We start from the raw sequence: 22,021 nt of genomic DNA on the forward strand, positions 1-22,021 counted from the left end.
GCAGCAGGTGTTCCTTCACGGTTGATAAGGTGGGGAGGAAAAAACTTTTAAAAAATGCTGTCCGAGAAACATGCAGGGAGTGTAGCTACAGTGATGCCCAAATGCAGTTGGAAAAGACAGTGAGTGCTTTGTCTGTAAAGAGTTAAAGTTCCAGCTGCTGTTTCTCCATGAAGGTGCGTGATTGAGAGTGACTTCGTGTACATACAGTAGTTGTGGTTTTCCGACCAATCAGACTGGTTTGCACAGATGTGATGGGCTCTGTGGAATGTTAAGAATGTTGAGGGATTGGGGCAGGCATGTTAATCCACAAAGGGGCAGATCAGTAACATGAAATGTGGTGGGGAGTAGGGTAACATGGTCCATGGCGCTAGGATGGGAAGAGGTAATAGTATGTCAGTAGTAATTACATGTAGGAAGGGCAGCAGCAGTCCAACCAACCAACTTATTGCCATGACATTAAGTTTTCATAGTGTTGTGTCTTTGTTTCATTTTATATAAAGTTTTCTAATAAAGCTACTTGGAACACGTTTAACATCCCTAATCACAGGCACTTTAAAACCAAGTATGCTTTTAGTACTTTAGTGGGGCCAGCAGAGGGCGCTCACCCTGCGGTCTGTGTGGGTCCTAATGCCCCCGTATAGTGACGGGGACACTACTGTAAAAAGGCGCCGTCCTCGGATAACATGTAAAACTGAGGTCCTGACTCTCTGTGGTCATTAAAAATCCCAGGGTGTTTCTCGAAAAGAGTAGGGGTGTTACCACGGTGTCCTGGCCAAATTTTCCATTGGCCCTTACCAATCATGGCCTCCTAATAATCCCCATCTATGACCTGGCTTCATTACTCTGTTCTCCTCCCCACTAATAGCTGATGTGTGGTGAGCATTCTGGCGCACTATGGCTGCCGTCACATTATCCAGGTGGATGCTGTACATTGGTGGTGGTGGAGGGGAGTCCCTGTTACTTATAACAGGGACTCAGTGGAGTGTCTAGAAAAGGGCTATATAAATGTAAGCAATTATTATTATTATTATTCATTCCCAAGTTTGTTTCTCATTCTCATCCAGACTCCATTGACATCTCATGAACACCATCTATATAGCGGTCTTTCTACATTATTTTTTCAGCTGGTTGTGTCTCAATGCTTATTCCTTTGTAAAAGCCAGGGGATTAATGATATTAGCTTCCAAAGCTCCTTTTTCTCCTCTATTACTACTGGCTGCTTTGCATCTGTGCCTGCTGTTTCACCTGCAGCATTGTGTGTATGAGCTGAAAGAGCAGCAGTTGGACTGCTGGTGATTTCTCCAAGCCCAGTGGTATTTAATCTTTTTCTTAACAGTTTATTTTAAGATATATATTTATAATGTGGAAACCTAACAGAGAACACATTGGACAGTAAGTTGAAGTTATAAATTATATTTCAACATAGTCAGATTCACGGGAACAAATAAAGGATTAATTTTTGTACCATGGTGCTAGTATCTAGTACTGGGCTTAAAAACTGAAGAAGTCCAGTATGCAAAACTGAGTTATGTGTTATAATGATAAAAAAGATAATATATGCAATAAACTATGACTTTAGATAAATTAAGCCCAATTTGACCTCATATCTAGCCAAAGGAGGTGTAGTTGCTTTCACAATCTGTTGGGAGAAATGCAGATGATTAAGAGCTGCCTTTTTTGAATATTTTCAAATGTAGCATAACCTCATTAATGTTTGATAGAACTAATTCCAGAGGATTCTAACTTATTTTCTAAGTATTGTGTGCTGGAGTTGGTATTTCCAGTTTAGGCAGTTTTTTTTCCTTTGAATGCCAGAAGAATGAGTTTCATTTTGAAGCTTTTTTCTAAAGCCCCTCCTTCTTGGTGCTGACATTTCAAACTGATTTGTTGGAATTTGTGCGTGTGGAAGTTTCCTCCTGAAGCGATCATTTGTCTTTTATCAGTTGTATAATGCAGTAATGTTTTTTTTTTGTTTTGTTTTCATGGTAGAAGTGACAGAGTACTTAAATGCTGCTAAATATACAATTGACCTTACATACATGATGCATAAAAAGCTTTTTAGTTCACTGACACTTTCTGTCTGCCTTAAAACATAGTAAATCTTGGAAGGTTTCAGGGCTCTTCTGAGAAGTTCCCTCTGAAAAGCATATCTGCACTATGATAGGGCTTTACCTTTATTACTGATTATGTACAATATGCGTGTTAAATGAAATTTTTAAATTCATAGTTCAGAATAAAACATGTATACACACCATCTTTGTTTTCCTTCTCTTAAGTTCAACATGTCTTGTTTTCTCGCTGAGGGCTAAGTAACTAAAAGTGAAGTATGTACATTATGGGTTCTACCTTGTGGTTATTTTGTAGAACATTTTAAAAGATGTTTAGATAGTGTGCATTTTCCTGAATGTTTTTTCCTGAGTCTTATAAGTTTTATAACTTAATGTTATTCTAACTAATCCTGATTTATCTAATTTGGAAAAGTCAATTAAATGATTACATGAAGTAAAATTTAACTGTAAAGCTTACTCAATGGATTTCAACCCAGTTGACCTTAGTTTGGCTTCTCAGAAGTCATTGTGCAGCTAATGAGTGCCAGATGATTTTCTCCCTATTCTCAGCACAAAAAACAAGCTCTTTGTTGTTCACTTGTTAGGATCTTTACTCTTTCAAACTACATCTTAATGATCAGTAAATATAATAATAAATTTGATAGCATTTCTTCTAGTAAATCCCACAGACATGCTGTTGGTCAGTTAATACGTGGGAAGAAATTTTCATGCTAAACAATAAAACTTCTTTTCCTTTCTGTTGTATAGGTCGCAATGAGTTGATAGCGAGGTATATCAAGTTGCGGACAGGAAAAACCCGCACAAGAAAACAGGTAAAACCACAACTCTTTTGGGGGGGGATTTGAGTGGGGAGCTGCGTAAGCATGTGTTGGCTGCAAAGGAACAAGTAAAGCTTAAGTCCACGATGCAAAGTAGAAAGAACAGCCATGTCTTGACTGAGGTGTCTTCTGCAGGTGTCACCTGAAAAGTGCTCAACAGCCAAAAAATTGCATTTCTTCTATCTACTTTGCAGCATGGAATTGCGTAACTTGCAATTTTTTGTTACTCTACCCCTTTTTGGTAAAGAGAATAACATTTCCTACCTGGCCTATCAGTATACATCTGCCCTAAAGTCTTCCACAATTGACATATAGACTTATAAAACAGTATAAAATATTTAATTTCTACTGTAATGCTAATACCAAAGATTCTGACAAGAATAAGTGGGAATATTTTTTATAAGTAAATTCTTTCAAAAACATACACAAATCAATAAACTGCAGTTTCTACCTGTCCATCCCTTATCAGAAGTTTGTCTAGCCTTGGTAAGAGACAGAGATCTATCCCAGAAGCACAGGGCAGAAAATGACACTACATCCTGTACGGAATGTCAGTCCATCACATTACACACACATGATTAAGCATGTAACACAGCCAGCAGGTTCTTAGCTAAAAAATATATATTACCCACAAAGGAAAATTAGCTGACTTTGGTTATAGTGCTCTGATTTGATGCATAGTGCCACCTAGTGAGGATCTGAGGATCCAGTCTGCAATATTTTGCAGTCAGGGAAGCATTTTCTGTTTAATAAGAACTTTGCAATAACTGTAAACATATCTAGAAAGCTTCAGTGTCTAAGATACAATATGATGGCTATTAGAATATTATTGTCATTACTTACGAAGATATGAGGCTGAACTGCAAAGCAGAAAAGGTCAACATTTGAAAAATGCCTTCTGGGAATGTAGTTTTTCACTGGAAAGTCCCTACCTTTTGTCTGTCACAATTCTTCAAACTCTTCCTCTCTAAGAAAAGCCTATTACATTTTTGTATAGCTTATGTTGTCTGCAAGAAACATTGCATATATTTGTAATTGAAAAAGGTAATGGTAAAATGGTATAAGACATCTTACAAGGGCTCAGGGACAGTTTAGTGTATATGGTAGCATATTTCTAATTACTTTTTTTTATGTTTTCAACTCACCCTCTAAATACACATGGTGGGTTGTGAATAGTTATACATCAAACACCTCAGAATCATTAGTTTGCTTTATATAAAACAAGCTATGTATGTTCCATTATTATGAAAGCCAGGCTGTAGACTTTTATTTATACCTTTATTCTTAAATAATTTTAAAACACACTTTTAATCTATTGTCTTTAAAATAAAAATAAGTTGTATTATAATATTCTAAATATATATTTATATTTTAAGTAGAAAATAATTTATTAAAACCAAAATTATTTAAATGAGCCAGTCATGACAAAAGGTGCTGTAAACAGTGTGAATAATAAATGCACAGTGGAATAATATCTGACTTTCAATTATAGTATTGGTGTTGAACACTGGTCTTCCAATGCTTACAGTATAACTGAGAATTGAGGAATACCTTAAACATAACACTTCCATGAAGATAAAAAGAACTGTCCCTCCAAGTCAAATATCTTAACCATGTGGAATTATCCCATTTTTCATAGAATGTCATTTCGTTAATAAGTATATATATTGGGAAAATAAAATTATTCAGTAGCCTTTTGTGTTTTTGCCATCATACTTTCCGAGCGAGCTGGGAAAAATTGCAGGCCATATTGTGATGATCTAATATGTTCAGCTTTTTCACACCGTCATTGGTGTTTTTAAGTTTTATTGTTTTGTGGTCTGATTAATCAGAATAGAATTAACTTTGGTCAAATACTGCATAACAGCTGCTGTTCTACATGAATCCCCACACTACAAATACCAAAAAATATATATTTTTTCTTTACCAGGTATAGTTTTAAATGAGTCCTTATTTTTTGTAGCTCACAGTATTTACAGACACCAGTGGCTCCTGATGTTTCTGCGCTGTGCAACATTTTATATTCCCCTGTGAGCTCCCACTATGTATACATGACTACAATAGCATTAGGCAATGAGTGGCTTCTGCAGCAGAACTGAAAATCTCTGGAGAACTGTACTGCAACACTTTGCCACTGTGAGTGTGTTTGTTTAAAATTGTTTCACGCCCCCCAGGTGTCTAGTCACATACAGGTGTTAGCACGGAAGAAAGTTCGGGAATATCAAGCGGGCATCAAGGTAGGTTCCGCCCGCGGTTCCATGGGTAGGGTGTGGTTGGGCGTCTCTTTCCTCCTTGGTTACGGCTTCTCTTTTCTTTCTTTCTTTTTGTTTTGTTTTTCTTTCTTTTTGTTTTTCTTCCCCTTTTGCTCTTCTTTCTGCAGGTTTCTAGCCATTTGCAGGTTCTTGCCCGGAGAAAATCTCGCGAGATACAGTCAAAGCTGAAGGTATGCGCTTTTTTGCGGGCTGGGTGGGGCTTCTAAAAGCTTGGCTTTGAGCTAACCAACCAGAGCTCCAGCAGAACACCTGAGCAGTGGCACCAAAAGGGGAAAGAGTCAAATCGCAGTAGATTTTAATTAAGTTGGAGGATTATACTTTAAGACAATAGAGAGAGAGAGAATCATAAAGTGTGCAATTTTACATCAAATCCAAAAATGTTTAGATAACAAAGCTAGCTTCTTGCACCTTCATAAAGCAACCTTTAACTTACAATTTTGAGTCTCCAAAAAAATTATCAGCTGCACACGATTCACTGAAAACTTTTCTGTTGACATTCAACTTTTCTGTTGACATTTTTAGTATTTCAACAATTTAAATTATATATTAAGACATTTTTTTGTAAATTGAATATAATATGCACAGTGAGCACTGACAGTACTCTCCGCAGTTAAGTGCCTTAGTAAAAGATGAATTATAAGAAGGTGTATGGTAATGAAGTAGTATAGAATTGTATTACATGGAGCATAAGTAGCATAAGCTATGGATTATATATAAAATAACTTAATTTTATTTGTTTTTTTAATTTTGAACCATTTGCTTATAAATTAACACAAAGTTGACAAATCAAACAGTTCAGGGAATAGTTTATGATTTTCAGTATTGCTAAGAAATCAGTTATGTAAGAAGCCTTTAAAATTATAAAGTCTGGATCAGATTCAGGGAAAGTCAGACAAAAGATGCCTTTAGTTTAAATTTGATGCATAGTTAATTAGGAGATAGTGTCGAAGTGATGCTTTGACATTTAAGGTGCAAATTGATGAAGGTTTATTTCTCAAGAGAAAGACTGAAAGAAGTAAGGATTTCATCTTTGGCCTAAAATATTTTGCAGGCATTAGTCTAGGCTTGCAGAGTCATTATATAGACATATAGACAGTAGTAAGATCCACATGTAACTGAAAAAAAACTGTAACTGTTTTTGGAAAACAGTTTTTAATTTTTTAATTCCTGGGAATAGCTATAGCTTTTGTATTGTTAGGGTTAAGAATTACAATTGTATATTTTTAGACGTGACATGCAGAGGAGAATTTGTTAGGTGTTACATGCAGAGGGTAATGTAATTGTATTATTTATTTTTGTAATTCAGTTAAAATACCAAAATGCATTTATAGAAATCTTATGTTCTATGACATTAACTGGCCTGGAAGGTGCCAGTCTTCCAATAATGTAATTGTGTATGAGGCTTAGCTGTTCTGTAAATAGTCTTCTATAAAGAAAACTTAAGACTTAAGAGTTAGAGAACATTATACCCATGATTATTGCAGTTGGTGAGCATTTTTGAACTCTTATTTGTCTTTACTGGTGAAGGTTTCTTTAGTTGTTTAACAAAGATCACTGATGGATTTTTGTAGGATTTGCTGTGGGTCTGGATTATCAGTGAAATAAAGGCTGCAAAAGACCGTGAACAACATACAGGACTAGAAATAACTATATCAGCATATTTGCTGATGTTTTTCTGTCACCTATGAGGTCTGGCACTAACAGATCTATTCCCTGGAGCTTAGTTATGATCTGGCCAGGCATTAAAAAGTAGGCCTGACAGTGTTAAAGTGAAATCTCATTTCAAAATTTAACCAAAAAGGTAACATACAAAATCTATTGTTGTTACTTCAAAAACAAATCTGATGAAAGCAAATTCAATTTAGAATCTAGAGAATTGCTAGACAGTTGAATGAAGAATAAATCACAAACACTGCTGTTATTTAGGAGTCTATAGAATGTGTATTTTGTGCTTTTTGCATGCTTTGGCTTATGTGGGCCGTATTGTATTTGTATAGCACTTAGATTCTTTCCAGTTATGATCTTGGGGCTGCTTAATGCTACATTCGAGCAGGTTTACCACTGGTGCTGTGACTAACCCGCTAGTGCTGCTGCAAGAAGGCTTTCCTGTGCTATGCTTTGACATCCACCTTTCCTCTTTTCTCCCCATGTGTGTGGGATTTTCCATTCTGTCTACTCAAATTGGTGACTGAAACATTCAATGTACAGCTGGTCTGGATACTTCTCTCACTCATTTTGGACTGTATTCACCGAAAACATTGTTCTGAATCTGTTATCAACATAAGCAAGCAACCTACATAAATATCTGCACTCACAGACTAAAACAAAGGAGAAGCGGCTCATAAAACATGTTATGCAGATGGGTAAAATGTCACCATACTGTCACAATTTGTGCTCTAACAAAATGTAAATTTTATCTTATTTCCATTACATTTTTTGTCAATGAATTATAGCAATTGCAATTTAATGTAATCTCAGTGTTCAACCAGTCTTGCAGAAAAAAAGTTTTTGGCTGCAGTTAGAAGCCAGCAGGTGAACATATTGTTCCTGAAGATTGACAGTATCTTGAGAGTAGTTATTTCAAAGGAGCAGTTGGCTCAGTCACACCAGTCAAATTTAAAAGCAGATTAGGCACATAACACAATAGTGTGGTATTACAGAACATTCCCAAATTGTGTGTAGATGTAGTAGATACCTGCTACATCTTGAGTGCGGCAATAACAAAACTAATCTGGAACCATAATTTATAGTACTTCTGATGTGACATTAAAAGTCCTTTTACCTGTTATTGGACTTTGGAAGTTTATTAATGTTTAGTAGTTTTTCTTTCTAGCGCAACCCATTCAGTCTCCTGATAAGTTTTTAAATGTGTTTAAAAGTGTTCATATAAAAGTGAGGTAAACCATTTGCATCTATATTTTGTATGATTGCGTGGAACATTAGCCACTTATACTATTAAAAAATAGGATTAATTTATTAAACTATTTGGTTATTGAAGATTGTGTACTTCTGTCCCATTGATAGTAATAAATGGGTACTTGCATTAATGGTGAAAATTGGTAATTGTTACAGAGTATATAAGTAATGAAATAAGTTTAAATTGAAAGAAAAACCTGATTCCAGCACTCGCCTTATATATAAATCTAAAGTAATACATTTTGTTATTTATATTGATTATATATACAGCAACAGTATTCAACCCCTGCCAATAAGATCACTTTGTTTATTCACAAATAAGTCAAGTATATATTTTTTTAAATACAATTTTTGTTGTCAAAGTTATAATGATCAAACTGAATAATGTCATATACCTGTATGAAAGAACTTGAATGTCAGCAAAACCTAGAATAAAGAAACTTATATAAAATGTACTGATTGCATAAGTGTTCAGCCCACTAAGTCAGCACTTGGTGGAATCCTTTGGCAGCAATACTTCCGTCACTAGTTCTGGATAGGTCGCTAATAGGTTTTTACATTGGGGAGGTACAAATATGTTCCTCTTGGCAAAACTGCTCCAGTTCTGACATGCCTGTTTAAAACATCTGATGGATTGCAATCTTGAAGTCTTGCTGCAAATGTTCTCTTGGATTCAAGTCAGGTTCTTGACTGGGCTGCTCAAAGACATTCACTCTCTTCTTGTCAGACCACTTGGTTGTGGCTTCGGATCAAAACTCCTGCTGTTTTTGTCCTTCTGAAATGTGAATTTTTGACCCAGTTTTAGAAAACTGGAAGATGTTTTTGCTCTAGGGACCTACAGTTTGCAACATACATAACATGATGCTGCTACGACGGTGCTTGACAGTTGTATTTAAACTAAAAACTTCCATTTTTTTTTTGACTAAAATGTTTTCAATGTGTCTGCAGTATATTTTATTTGAAATTTAAGATTATTTTTGAAGTAAGGAACTTAAAGTAAACTGATACTTTTCTATATAGGCCCACTTTGTACAGGAACCAGGATGTCGTTGATTCTATGAACAGTGACTCTAATCTCATAGAACATTGCAGATGTTTTAAAGTCATTGCTACAAAGTGGCATCCCTAATTAATTTAATTTGCCTGTTGCTCAGTTTGGAAGGAGAGCCAGATTCAGGTAGTGTCTGGATTGTATGGGTACACTTTTGACTTTTTAATATACTGTACTGCACTCAAAGGGATAAATAACCTTTTCTTATCCACTCCTTGGATTTGATTACAAAAATTCTTGGTCTTATGGTTGATTTTTGTTAGATAACTAGGAGTTCAAGTTTAAAATAAATAAATATAAATATTTTAAATAAATATTTTTAAAAAATAAATATCTGTCTGATGGAACATATAGAGACACATGCATTGACTTTGAAAAGTAAAATGAAACCACTTTGATTATAGACATACTGAAACCATTACACTGAATTTGTGACCGATTTAAGCTTACTATAGGCAAGGGGTTGAATACTTACGCAGTTAACAGTTTCTTAATTTTCCTTAAATTCCTTTTTTACATAAAATGCTGTCTGAATAACGTTATTAATACAAGTTCATACCACAATAAATGTAGAAACTTCGAAGGAGTTTAATAATGTTGGAAGGCACTCTATATAAGGGTTCTTATTTGTAGATGTTTATTGTTCAGATTAGATTATTTCCTGTAATGTTCTGTGACTTCAATTATTTGTCGACCTCATTCCCAGCCTTTACCTGTTCTAATGGCAATTCTAATTGCCAGCCTTTATCTGTGTAAATTGGAATGGTAATCTTAGACTGGCCACGATGAGGTAAAGAACAGCATAACACAGAAAAAAAGTTTATCTCTATATCTTTAAGGGGAACTGCAATGCTGTTTTTACTTTTTGGGGTTATGAAGAATCGGGAGTGATGAGTGCATTTCAAACCACACTTAAAGTACAATGTACATATTAACAGTAAAACTTCCAATTTACATCACAATATCCAGGTATGTGTGGCGCCATATTCTGTGATTTGGAACGAGGCAACAAAACGTCTGGTGAGGGCAAACTTACATTGTATTACATTTTAAACAAGCAGGCTTGTAAATACATCTATTTTAATCCAATAGAAATATCGCCCTCAACTTCGAGACAGTTTTGCTGAAGGAAACTTTCTGTGCAAAAATATCTGCTGTGCAGCCTCTACTTAATTCGCTCATACATCGCATTACATTAGTCATTACAGTGACTAAGTGAGAAGGAAGGTCTGTATCACGTCATAATTCATGGATACTCTCACTCTCACCCCTGGTGACACCTATGGGTTTGCAACAACATGTCAACTTAGAGTACTTTCAAAAAGTTCACAATTTTGTGCTGAGGTTTAATAACCAGTGTGAGAAATTGGAACTGCAATTCCCTTTTAATTTTATGGAGTTTAGAAATGAAATACCAAATCTGACCCAGAGCAAAAAACATTTCAATTACATGCCAGTTGCTGTTTTTTTGCCTAGAGGGAGATTAAAGTACTTTCATTGTCCATTTTTTAATTTGTTATTTTAAAATAAGAGAAACCTTTTTTTTAACTTATCCCTTTGCAGAGACATACTTTGGATAAATTCCAATAACTACTGATGTTATTCTTGTACCTAAGTTTGAACTGAACAGCACATTTTTTTGCAGACAATCTATTTTAGCAGAGACAATATTACAATATGTAGATACTGCATTTGGTAGATGTAAAACTAGGCAAAGCTGTCACACAAATCTACATAGGTTTTGAGGTTTGATATTTTGGTTTCCAGCACATATTCAGTTGATAAAAAATTTAGCCTCAAGACTATACTGTACTTTTGTATACAAAATAGATTATAGTGCATTTGATCTACTATAATGAATTAGGGTGCCATAAATTATGGAAGTGTTTGTAAAGTTACTCTAGGTTTTTACTAACCTTAATTGTGTAAATAATAGTCCTATAAATAATATTCATATCAAATGAATCATATAAACAGTGACAAAAAAATAATAAGTACAAAGACTACATTAAGGCTTATTAAGCTAAATTAACACTCATGACATATGATGGGGGCAAAAAGTTTTTTTACCGTGTTATATTTGTAAGAGACATTTAAATATTTTGTGGTATATTAAGTATGATATATGGTAATGGGGATATTAAATAAGTTATTGCCAACAGTGTGGTCCTCACACGTTTCATAGGTTAAAATCTTTGTCCAGTTAGCAGCAGTACATTCTCTTCATACTGTGCTTTTCAAACACTGAGATTATTTGTGCAGTGAGACTCATTTCGGACAGTGCTGTTTCAGTCACCAGTTTAACAGGCTGCAAATCTTTTTGGTGTGGTAGAGGATCAACATTAATGGAGAATTGAAATCTTAGTACTGTCACCATCAAATAGCATTTAATTATGTTGCAGTCTTATGATCTAATCCTGGCTATTTATGATATTTGTAAATGCTCTTGTATATTTGTAATTAAGTGATTCTTGTGTGGATAATTTGGGCACCTCCTAACATGAATACAGAAGTTAAAGGGTACCTGTTTGTATATAATTTATTTTATTTTTCAGTAGATTGTTGTGTCCAGATCTGTTTTCTAAGAACCACTTAATTACAAATCATAATAAAATGATAAAGAAATTTCATAAAGATCATCTCATTTCGAGCTGTTTGATCTTAGAAATCAAGCTAAACAGCTTGTAGCCTGGAAAAAAGACTACACACCCTTATTGATATATCAGGCTTTTGTAATGTAAAGCCAGAAATCAAGATAAATCATGTCAGACATTTTTCCATCTTTAATGTGACCTTGCAACCAACAAAATTCAAGAGAAAAACAAATAGATAATTATTAGGAAAAATACTTGAAATTAAAAAAACCTACAACACCCTGGTTGCATAAGTAGCATCCCCCAACTAATACATTGTGGAAGCACCTTTTGCATTTATTACAGCAGTAAGTCTTTGTGAATAAATCTCTATCAACTTTGCACACCTGGACTTTGCAATTTTATTCCACTCTTCCTTGCAGAAAAGTTCAATATCCTTCAAATTGCCAGGGGATCTCCTTTGCCCAGCCCTCTTTAGGTCATTCCACACATTTTCTATGGGATTGAGGTCTGGGCTCTGACTGGGCCATTCCAAGACTTTGATCTTCCCTGGTTGACTTGGGTGTGTGCTTTGGGTCGTTATCATGTTGGAAGGTGAAATTCCTCTTCATCTTCAGCTTTCTGACAGAGGCCTGCAGGTTTTGTGCCAAAATATCTTGATATTTGGAGCTAGTCATTATCCCATCTATCTTGACTAGAGCCCCTGTCCCAGCTGAGGAGAAGCAGCCCCAAAGCATGATGCTGCTATGCTTCACAGTAGGTATGGTGTTCTTTGGATGATGAGCTGTGTTGTCTTTGCGCCAAACATATCTTTTAGAATTAAGTCCAAAAAGTTCAACTTTGGCTCATCAGACCATAAGACATTTTCCTACATGGTTTAGGGTGATTGAATGTATTTTTTTGCTAAATTTAGACGGGCTTGGATTAACTTTTTTATGAGAATTGGTCCTACGTCTTGCCACCCTACCCCATTCCCCAGACATTTGCAGAATACGGGAGACTGTTGTCACATGCAAGGAGTGACCAGTACCTGCCAGGAATCCCTGCAGCTCTTTTAATGTTGCTGTAGGCCTCTTGGTAACATCCCTGATACGTTTTCTCCTTGTCCTGTGTGTGGTGCCACATTTTCTCCACTTATTGATAATAGTCTTTACAGTGCCCCATGGTACATTCAATGCCTTTGATATTCTTTTATACCCCTCTCCTGATCTGTACCTTTGAACAATAAGATCCCGTAGATGTTTTGTCAGCTCCTTGCAGACCATGGCTATCCCAGTAGGATGCAACCACGAAAATTCCAAGGAAATCCTACAGGAACAGCTGGTTTTTATTTGGGGTTAATCAGAATCACTTTCATTGATGGCAGGTGTATGCTGCTTACCTTTGGACATGATTTTGAATGTGATTGGTTACCTCTGAACACAGCCCCCATAATAAAATAATTATATTCCTAATAATTATCTATTTGTTTTTCTCTTGAATTTTGTTGGTTGCAAGGTCACATTAAAGGTGGAAAAGTGTCTTGACATTTATCTTGTGATTTATCTTGATTTCTGGCTTTACATCACAGAAGCCTGCAATTTCAATTAGGGTGTGTAGACTTTTTATATCCGCTGTAGATATATTATCTGTTTTTTGTTAAAACTCTGATACTTCTTCAAAGGAGCAGGTGTAGTAAGAAAGTACATTTTTAATAAACTTTCCCATGGGACAAATATTGTGAGCAGGTTTATTGCTGTAATGTAATGAAATACTGATTGTAAAAGTAATCGTAAACAACATTCATTTAGATCATACATATTGGTGTTGCACATGTATACGACATTTTATGTGGAGGAAGCAACACTTTTATCTTAAAATATTCCAATTAAAACTAATGTTTACAGTTTCATTTACTGGATCATAATTAAGGTTTCTAGTTGTTCTCCTTTATTTTTCAACTTCTTACCACCCTTTAAACTACAGTGCATTCTAAATGATATCTACTTCTTTATTAAGAATAAAGTTATCAGCTCTACCTGGGTTGTGGATTCCTTGTAAAAGGTTTTAGAGATTACAGTTGAAATTGTTTATGCAAGTGCCTTAGCTATTTTTTTTAAATTATTTGACACCAGATCTCCTGTTCATTGAGTAGCGAAAATAAAAGTTTGAACATAAAACAATGCATACACTGGTGGCTGAACTCAGTAAGAATAGATAATGGGGTTATGCTCCATGTCATTTGACATGTCTAAGTCTGATTTACAGGTAAAATGAATCAACCACACACTTTACAAACTGTTAGTTCACAATAAATTCAAAGGGGGTAACATGATCACAAATAAATGCTGAAAACTGGAAACCCAAATTATGTGTTGAAATTGGGAATGTTTTTTTTTTGTTTTGTAGTATAAATGCTCTTTGCAGTCAACATTCATCTACTTAGAAAATCAGTCCTGTCTTATTTTGTATTGCAATGTGACAAAAGGGAAACGGGAAGTTCCTGCTAATTTGTCTTCTGTGTGACAATGTCAATTGTCACAATGTCATTCAATGTCAATTTAGATTTTTCCAATATGATTAGAGAGATGTCAGTATACAGAGGTGTTTTACTGAAACTGATGTTCATGCATAGGATTTCAAAGTATATTCTAATGCTTAAGTGACTATAGTCAGTTGTGGCTTTACTTAAAGAAAAGTAATAGAAAAGTAGCTGTGAATAACTAATTTAAGATTTCTTGCATCATAAAAAAACTAATGTTTTCTTTTTTTTATTTAGGCCATGAACTTGGTAAGTGTTGATTTGTCCCTCTTGTAATATACTATATCTGCTCAGCTATGGCAATGAATTACAGCTGTCCCACTGTGCAATTTACCAGTTTTAGCATGGCAAAGTTCCTTTCTGGCAGGTGCACTAATATTCTTGCAGCTGCTTATAGTTGAAGTTAAGCTACACTGTCTTTCATGCACTTAAGCCACATATATTTCAGCACTTTCTAGGCAGAGATCAACTTGGCAATAATAGCTTGCTTATTTAATGTGGACTGGTGAATCACAAAGCAGCTTGCTTCTTGTAACCTCAACATCTTTGGAGATGTCTTAGACCTCTTGTGATTATATGCTTCTTCTGCAGTGCAAATGCCTAATTCTACAGCAGTTCAGGCTCTTGATTCACAAAATGCTTAATATTACTCATTATTATAATTTCTGAGTTTGAGTTCTTATCATTATTATTTTAATAACTATAATAATAATTATGATGATTTGATAATTATTATAATTTTTTAGTTTGAGTTGATTATTTTATAGTAGATTATAGTAGATTGTTTTTCTTTTCTTTTTTTAAGTTGTTTTTAAGTTGTACCAGAACACACATGATTGTGGTCTTGGGTTTGTCGTTAATATGCTACAAAGGAACATTTAATTGATAGCCAATAGTTTCCTTACGTCAGATATTAGAACTATGGACTAAACATATTGCGAATTTCTTAACTCAGTGATATGAACATCTTTATAAAGGTATGAACAAAGATCACAAAGATAATAGACTGAGATTGAGACTGTTACTTATATTATCATCTTTGAATATCTTCACTTAAGCAAACAGAAGTACTGTGCATGCCCTTTTTGTTAAATCAAGGTGACCAGAGTTCTAAGTTAACAAGTATTTTTGTATACATATAATACATTACTCTTTGTATCTCCAACAAGTTTTAGAACTTTGTACAAGTTCTGTACTCCTTAGACTAAAGCTCCTTAGACTAAAGTAATTAAAGATTTTAGTTTATTTTCAACTTAATTGATTAAGAAAGAAATTATTTTAAATAATTAAGAGTTACATATTTCAAGTGACATTGGGAATTACTGAGCTTGTGGAGGTTATTATTTCTTCTGCTGCCCTTGGGGCAGGCTGTTTTGTTCAGTCTTTCATCAAGTTAGCATGTGTAAGATTAATTTTAATCTCTAAAAACATACAGGATACACACTAACCTGTAGTTTAACTTTAAAATGAGAAGGCAAGGTTCTTGGGATGTGGAGAATCAGGGAGGCATCTGTGTATTTTAGTTAATTTAGTTTTTTTATGAACTGCAGTGCTTCAGTTCAAATTGTGTGTTATAGCACACACTGTTGTAATCAACTATGAAAGGCAGTCAGTGAATTATTTTTGCTACGGCTGCAGATTGTGTTCCTGGAACAGTTTCAGCTATAAGCAACAGAGACCATGAAGTCTACACATTTGGGAACTGGTATTAAAAGAACAGAAAGAGCTGCTATACTCTAGTCTAAAAATAAAAGATAATGGGTGAGTCTTTGCATTGTACTCTGTTCCAAAAATTCTAATAAAAAAGAGACTTACATTAAGACGTTAATATACAACATTTTGCATATACATATGCAAAATAAGCTCCTAATAGTACTCGGATATGGCATTATCTTGAAGCATTCATTTTGAATAGGTAATGTTTTTATTTAAAAATGTAAAAATAAAATACAAAATGTTCTGCCTTGTGAACCTTGACTTCAGGAATATCTCTTTCACACATCTTTCTATGACTTTTTGGTTTTCCATATGTTTAGAAACCATATTATATGTCCCAATTAACCAACCTAGTTAGCCATAGGTGTAAATATTTCAAAAATGAAGAATGGAAATATGCATTGACTTTAATATCTGCTTCAAAGAGAAAAGTAAAGACTTTTCATTTTCTGTAAAATACATTTTTAATTTATTGTTCCATTTAGGTATGATGTATATTATTCTGTTTGACCATTATCTTAAGGCAATTGATGGGTTAATATGGGAATGGGATTGAACTTTTCAATAGACAAAATCTGCTTTTTGATGCTTGTGTGTGAATCCAGAGCTTTGCAGTTTGCTTTGAGAATCGGAGCCCTGAGGCTGTTCATGCTTCTAGTTGCTTGCTGTGTCTTGGTGCTTTTTTTCAGCTCATCTCTGGAGTGACAGCAGGTTTCTGTCCCTCTGGCCTTCTTCTGCAGTTATGCTCATTTATCACTGGCCATACATGCTTATGTCAATCTTTGTCAGTTATGTCAGTCTTTGTGTACATGGATGTTTCATTCAGTGATCATCATATATTTGTATTTATGCCAAGTAATAATAATCCTATTGTTATTTCAGGCCTATGTTCATATGTACAATATGTTAGTTTCTATATGCAGCATGTTGCCCTGTGAATGGAACATGCATTACTATCACTGATCAGTTTTAAATCTGTTTAGTGCAGACAGACCAAACTGAAAATTCATTTCTTAATATACTAGAAGAGGTACCTTTATTGGAGTGATATAATGTTTTATTTAGCTGTCCACAAACGTCCTGCAAAGCTCTTTTTTGCAACTTCACCCAGCTGCACTTCAGAACATATGCATGGAGAGTACATTCATTATACATTTCCATTCATTACGGTTTGTGTGTTATATTCACCTCTCCCGTCCTGTCTTAGGTCAAATCTCTATTTTTAGGAATTCTGATCATCATTATTTTAGGAATTTTTGTGAGAAACACTTCACATAAATGTGTGCAGTGCTTTAAGAAGAGTAAAAAATACTTGAACATTGTGGGAATTAGATTTTAAAATCTTATCGATCTGTCAGTGAATGGAACAAGCTTCATAATTCTCTTGGAATTATGATAAAATTTGTGTACCTGTTCTACACGAATGAAGACAGAGCTTGAGTTTGAGCACCATGACATTTAGTGGTTTTATGGTGTAATGTGTCATAGTTGACTCTCAGATGTAAAGCACAAATGCCCCATTTTCATTCTGAAAAATGCACATGCTCTTTAATTTGGATTCTAGTAAATGCTCATCAACTGGTGGAAGTGCTTCAGCAGATTCTTTGCTGCATCTTTCATGGTGGTAAAAAATAATACATTTCAAAATGGCACCTGCTCCATCTTTCTTCTTCTGTCTATAGCTGTTGTCACTGTACCAGCAGAGCTAACACTCATGTGTTAAGCTGCTCATTTATTTCTGTGAAAAGTAACTTCTCATACTTCATTGCATCATATTTTCTGAAAGAAAACTCCAGGCTGAATAAATGCAGTCTTATAAATGGCTTATCTTAAATATTGCAGACTATTATTACAAATCATATTGATACTTTACATATCCTGGTAAAGAAAAATTAAGCAGCATTGTATTTTTAAATTATTTTTCTGTGTACATGAATTCAATTTTAAGAAATAGAGTAACAAGACAAAAAAAGGGTCCTGGAATGTTCTTTTAAAGAAAATGCCTCATTACCTTTTTTCTTTCTTTTCCTGGTGTTTCCTGAAATACATTTTCTTATGTCTTTATCAGGATTTAATGTCCAACTAACCCTCAATCCTAATTACTAAGAACAAAAGTGTACTTTAGGTATTGCAAATTTTGATGATAAAATACCATACAATTTCCAATTTAACATTTAGCACATTCTGGGTGAGATTTTTACAAGTCCTTTCAGATTTCAAAAGCCAATAATGCAGATTTGCATTATAGTTAAGAATTAAGCTGTGAGTAAAAAACAGTCAGAACAGTGCACTCATTTTGTTTTGCAGGGTTTTTCCATTTGCACCTCGAGATGTTCTGTGTTGTGACTGTGCTGAGCTGTCTTTTTGCAGGATCAGGCATCGAAAGACAAGGCCCTTCAGAACATGGCTGCACTTTCTTCTGCACAGATTGTGTCAGCAAGCGTGATGAAGAGCCAGCTTCCTCCTCTACCACAGCCTCCCTACCCCCCGCCTACCAGGGTGAGCATTGTGTTGTGTGTCCGGAGTACCTAAACCTTTACTGAGGGGGGTGTTGCTCCAGAGTTGGGTTCAGATGAGAGAGCTGTTTAACCCCCTTAAACTGTAAACCTTCGAGGGTAGTTGGCTAATTTTAATTTGCACAACTGCCTTACAGTTTCCCTTTGTTTTTGCCTTAAGTGGTCCTTGGGTTGAGGGTGATACACATAGCTGATTAAAGCTAAAAGGTCAATACCCCAGCTGTATTCATATATAATACCAAAAGTATTTCGTTCACGAATGGTTTTACTCGGTTACATTCTGTTACCTAAAGTTAATTGAATCCCTTTAGGAGCAAACGGTGTCAAAGGTTAGGCTTGCTTTTCTTGACTGTTCCTTTGTGAAAAAGATGCAACATTGAGGTGTGAAGCTCCCATGGTAACAATGAATCACAGCCATTTTTAAGTGAGGATAAAACAAGCAGGGACTTGTTAATTAGGTCCTGGATCTTTTTTTTTCTAATGAAACTTGGGAGGTTAGGGAAGGTGGCCTAACAGCATTATAAATACAGTCAGCCAGTAACCAGTGACACAATTACTATGCAGGACATTATCACAGAAACGTGTTCACACTAGATACGTTTAGGATGCCTGTTATGACCAAGATAGTTTGCAGCAAAATAGCAGTTTGTGTAATATTTTGAAGTAGTTTTCATGCTCTGTTTTGCCTAATGTAGGTGCAAACCTAAAGGAAATGAATTATAGTACATATCACTGTTACAAATAAGGGGTTACAAAAAAGGTGAATAACAAGAAATGACCAAGCAGATTAGCAAATAAGTAAAATGAATTATCATAATCCCCAACTTTTTAATTATGTTTCAAATAATATTCCTAAATTGGTATAGTTAGAGGCACATGGATTCTTTGTTCTCTGGCAAAGCTTTGTTGAAAAGAGTAATAATCCAGACACACATGGTTAAGCAAATATTTATTAACAAAGACAGTGACACACATTACACTACACACAACATAAACATACAGCACACAAGTTTCTCTATATGCGTCACAAGTTTACAGACAAGGCATCCCAGAGGTCTAATGTCCTAACTACGAAGAAAAATTCCAGACTCTTACCAAGTATTCAATTCTTAATGCTTAATAAACCAGAATAAATACGAGCTCTGTGAAGTTGGCCCCCCTACAAACAGCACAAACGATGAAGCCCACCTCATTCATCACTCGTTTCTGAGATGTAGTGCCTTGTTTTTTCGGGGTCGTGACGTCACTCAGCCCCCCCGTTGGAGAACCACACCGGTCTCATTCTGTAGTGCTAAGTCTGTGCCGTTGAAAGTAGCTTCCCAGGTGCTTTTGTTCCCGAGATATAACGCCTTCTTTTTCAGGGGGTGACCTTACCCAGCCCCCCTACAATGTTGTAAGTGAACTGAACCGGTCTCATTCGTTAGTGCTGCATTTGTGCCTGTTTGTGCAGTTCAAAGTAGCTTCCCAGCTGCTTTTGTTCCTGAGATATAGCACATTATTTTTCAGGTGATCACATGACCATCAGTAACCCCATCTGTTGAGTTCAAGGACTCTATGATGGGTGCAAGGATAACAATATCTACAATTTTGTTTCTCTGTTTGCCAGATGTGCGTGGCAGTTGATTTAGTATTTAATACCAGTCTCTTCCGTGCGTTTGTATGAACAGATAAATTTGTCACCAATATCCATACAGTAATCCGAGGTGTTGCGGATGTAGCCCTAAAAAGATCACTTAATTAGCCATATACAATTTCTTGCATTAGGAATTTGTCTTTTCGCATACCCCAGCTTGCTCTCCATGAGACACACAGGCGAGGAGAGAGAAGCTTGGGGTCAGCCATTTATACAGGCTATACAGCACCCCTGGAGCAGCTGGGGTTAAGGGCCTTGCTCAGGGGCCCAACAGAGTAGGATTCCTCTGCTGGCCGTGGGATTTGAACCAGCAACCTTCCAGCCACGGGCGCAGATCCTTAGCCACAGTGCCACCGCTCTGCCCCAATGTTAAAAAGTGAACATTAGCAACCAACTGCATGTTCCTACAAAGGGGCTTTAATTAGCACGTCATAATACTTAGTAGCTGTGTCCTTTTTTAAAATCTGAAGAAGTACTCAGTTTCTCATTGTGTCCTTTTTAAATTAATATTATCCCAGGGATAATATTATCATTAAAAATCCCAGGGTGTTTCTCGAAAAGAGTACAGGTGTAACCCCGGCATCCTGGCCAAATTTCCCATTGGCCCTTACCAATCATGGCCTCCTAATAATCCCTGTCTATGAATTGGCTTCATCACTCTGCTCTCCTCCCCACTGATAGCTGATGTGTGGTGAGTGTTCTGGCGCACTATGGCTGCCGTCGCATCATCCAGGTGGATGCTGCACATTGGTGGCGGTGGAGGGGAGTCCCCATTACCTGTAAAGTGCTTTGAGTGGAGTGTCCAGAAAAGCGCTATATAAGTGTAAGCAATTATTATTATTATTATTATTATTATTATTTTTATTAATATGCAAATCAAAGGCTGTTTACAGATTTGACCCATCTTTCAAACCACATATTTAAAAAGGTTAGGATTTGCAACATCCTGTATTATAATACCATTATTTTTATGCATTTTTTATGCATTGCAAAATTGTAAATGTGAAAAAGAACCAGGATTTTGGAAAGGTGCACTATGTACTAAGTTGACCCAGGTAGTTCATAACTCAACTGCAAAACAACATTGGAAAATCTGCCATCTAACACATGCAGACCGCGGAAATATTGGAAAATATTTTTATTTTCAGGTAAAATAACTAAATATATATCTAAGGTCTTAAAATTAGTCATTATCCATGTCTTTATATGTACAGTGCAGTTACGTGCAAACATAGCACAATTAGCAGGGGCCAGCAGAGGGCGCTCACCTTGCGGTCCATGTGGGTCCTAATGCCCCAGTATAGTGACGGGGACACTATACTGTAAACAGGCGCCGCTTTTCTGATGAGACGTAAAACCAAGGTCCTGACTCTCTGTGGTCTCTGTGTATTAAAAATCCCAGGGCGTTTCTCGAAAAGATTAGGGGTGTAACCCCGGCGTCCTGGCCAAATTTCCCATTGGCCCTTATCAATCATGGCCTCCTAATAATCCCCATCTATGAATTGGCTTCATTACTCTGCTCTCCTCCCCACTAATAGCTGATGTGTGGTGAGCGTTCTGGTGCACTATGGCTGCCATCGCATCATCCAGGTGGATGCTGCACATTGGTGGTGGTTGAAGGGAGTCCCCATTACCTGTAAAGCGCTTTGAGTGGAGTGTCCAGAAAAGTGCTATATAAGTGTAAGCAATTATTATTATTAATATTATTATTATATATTAATTAGGTTAAAGTCCTTTATTGATGTATTCCTGGTGAATCCTTGGTGTAGAATACAGCGTGAAGGCACACTGTGATTTCTGAAGACGAAGATATGAGTACCTTTGTTAAGTTGTCATATTTCTCACAGCTGAAATAGTGTCTTTTGCAATATGAAATGTAATGTCCCAGGAAACCCACCATATTCGTTAGTGCTC

At 35.8% G+C, this 22,021-nt stretch overlaps 1 protein-coding gene across 7 annotated transcripts in view; it reads left to right on the forward strand.

The window, feature by feature from the left end:
• The window catches only part of tead3a (TEA domain family member 3 a), a 96,210-nt gene that overhangs the window by 52,957 nt on the left and 21,232 nt on the right, over nucleotides 1–22,021 (forward strand). For 2 of the 7 annotated variants that reach the window (XM_088920806.1, XM_088920805.1), the window contains 5 exons: nucleotides 2,817–2,881; nucleotides 5,062–5,124; nucleotides 5,268–5,330; nucleotides 14,480–14,491; nucleotides 18,329–18,457. In XM_088920806.1, coding sequence (XP_088776932.1) covers nucleotides 2,817–2,881; nucleotides 5,062–5,124; nucleotides 5,268–5,330; nucleotides 14,480–14,491; nucleotides 18,329–18,457 — 332 coding nt within the window. The remainder of the gene's footprint in view (nucleotides 1–2,816; nucleotides 2,882–5,061; nucleotides 5,125–5,267; nucleotides 5,331–14,479; nucleotides 14,492–18,328; nucleotides 18,458–22,021) is intronic. The other 5 variants (XM_088920809.1, XM_088920807.1, XM_088920808.1 and 2 more) reach the window with 5 other exon arrangements.

This window comes from Atractosteus spatula, chromosome 7, assembly GCF_055471065.1.
Source record: "Atractosteus spatula isolate fAtrSpa1 chromosome 7, fAtrSpa1.hap1, whole genome shotgun sequence".
NCBI lineage: Eukaryota > Metazoa > Chordata > Actinopteri > Semionotiformes > Lepisosteidae > Atractosteus > Atractosteus spatula.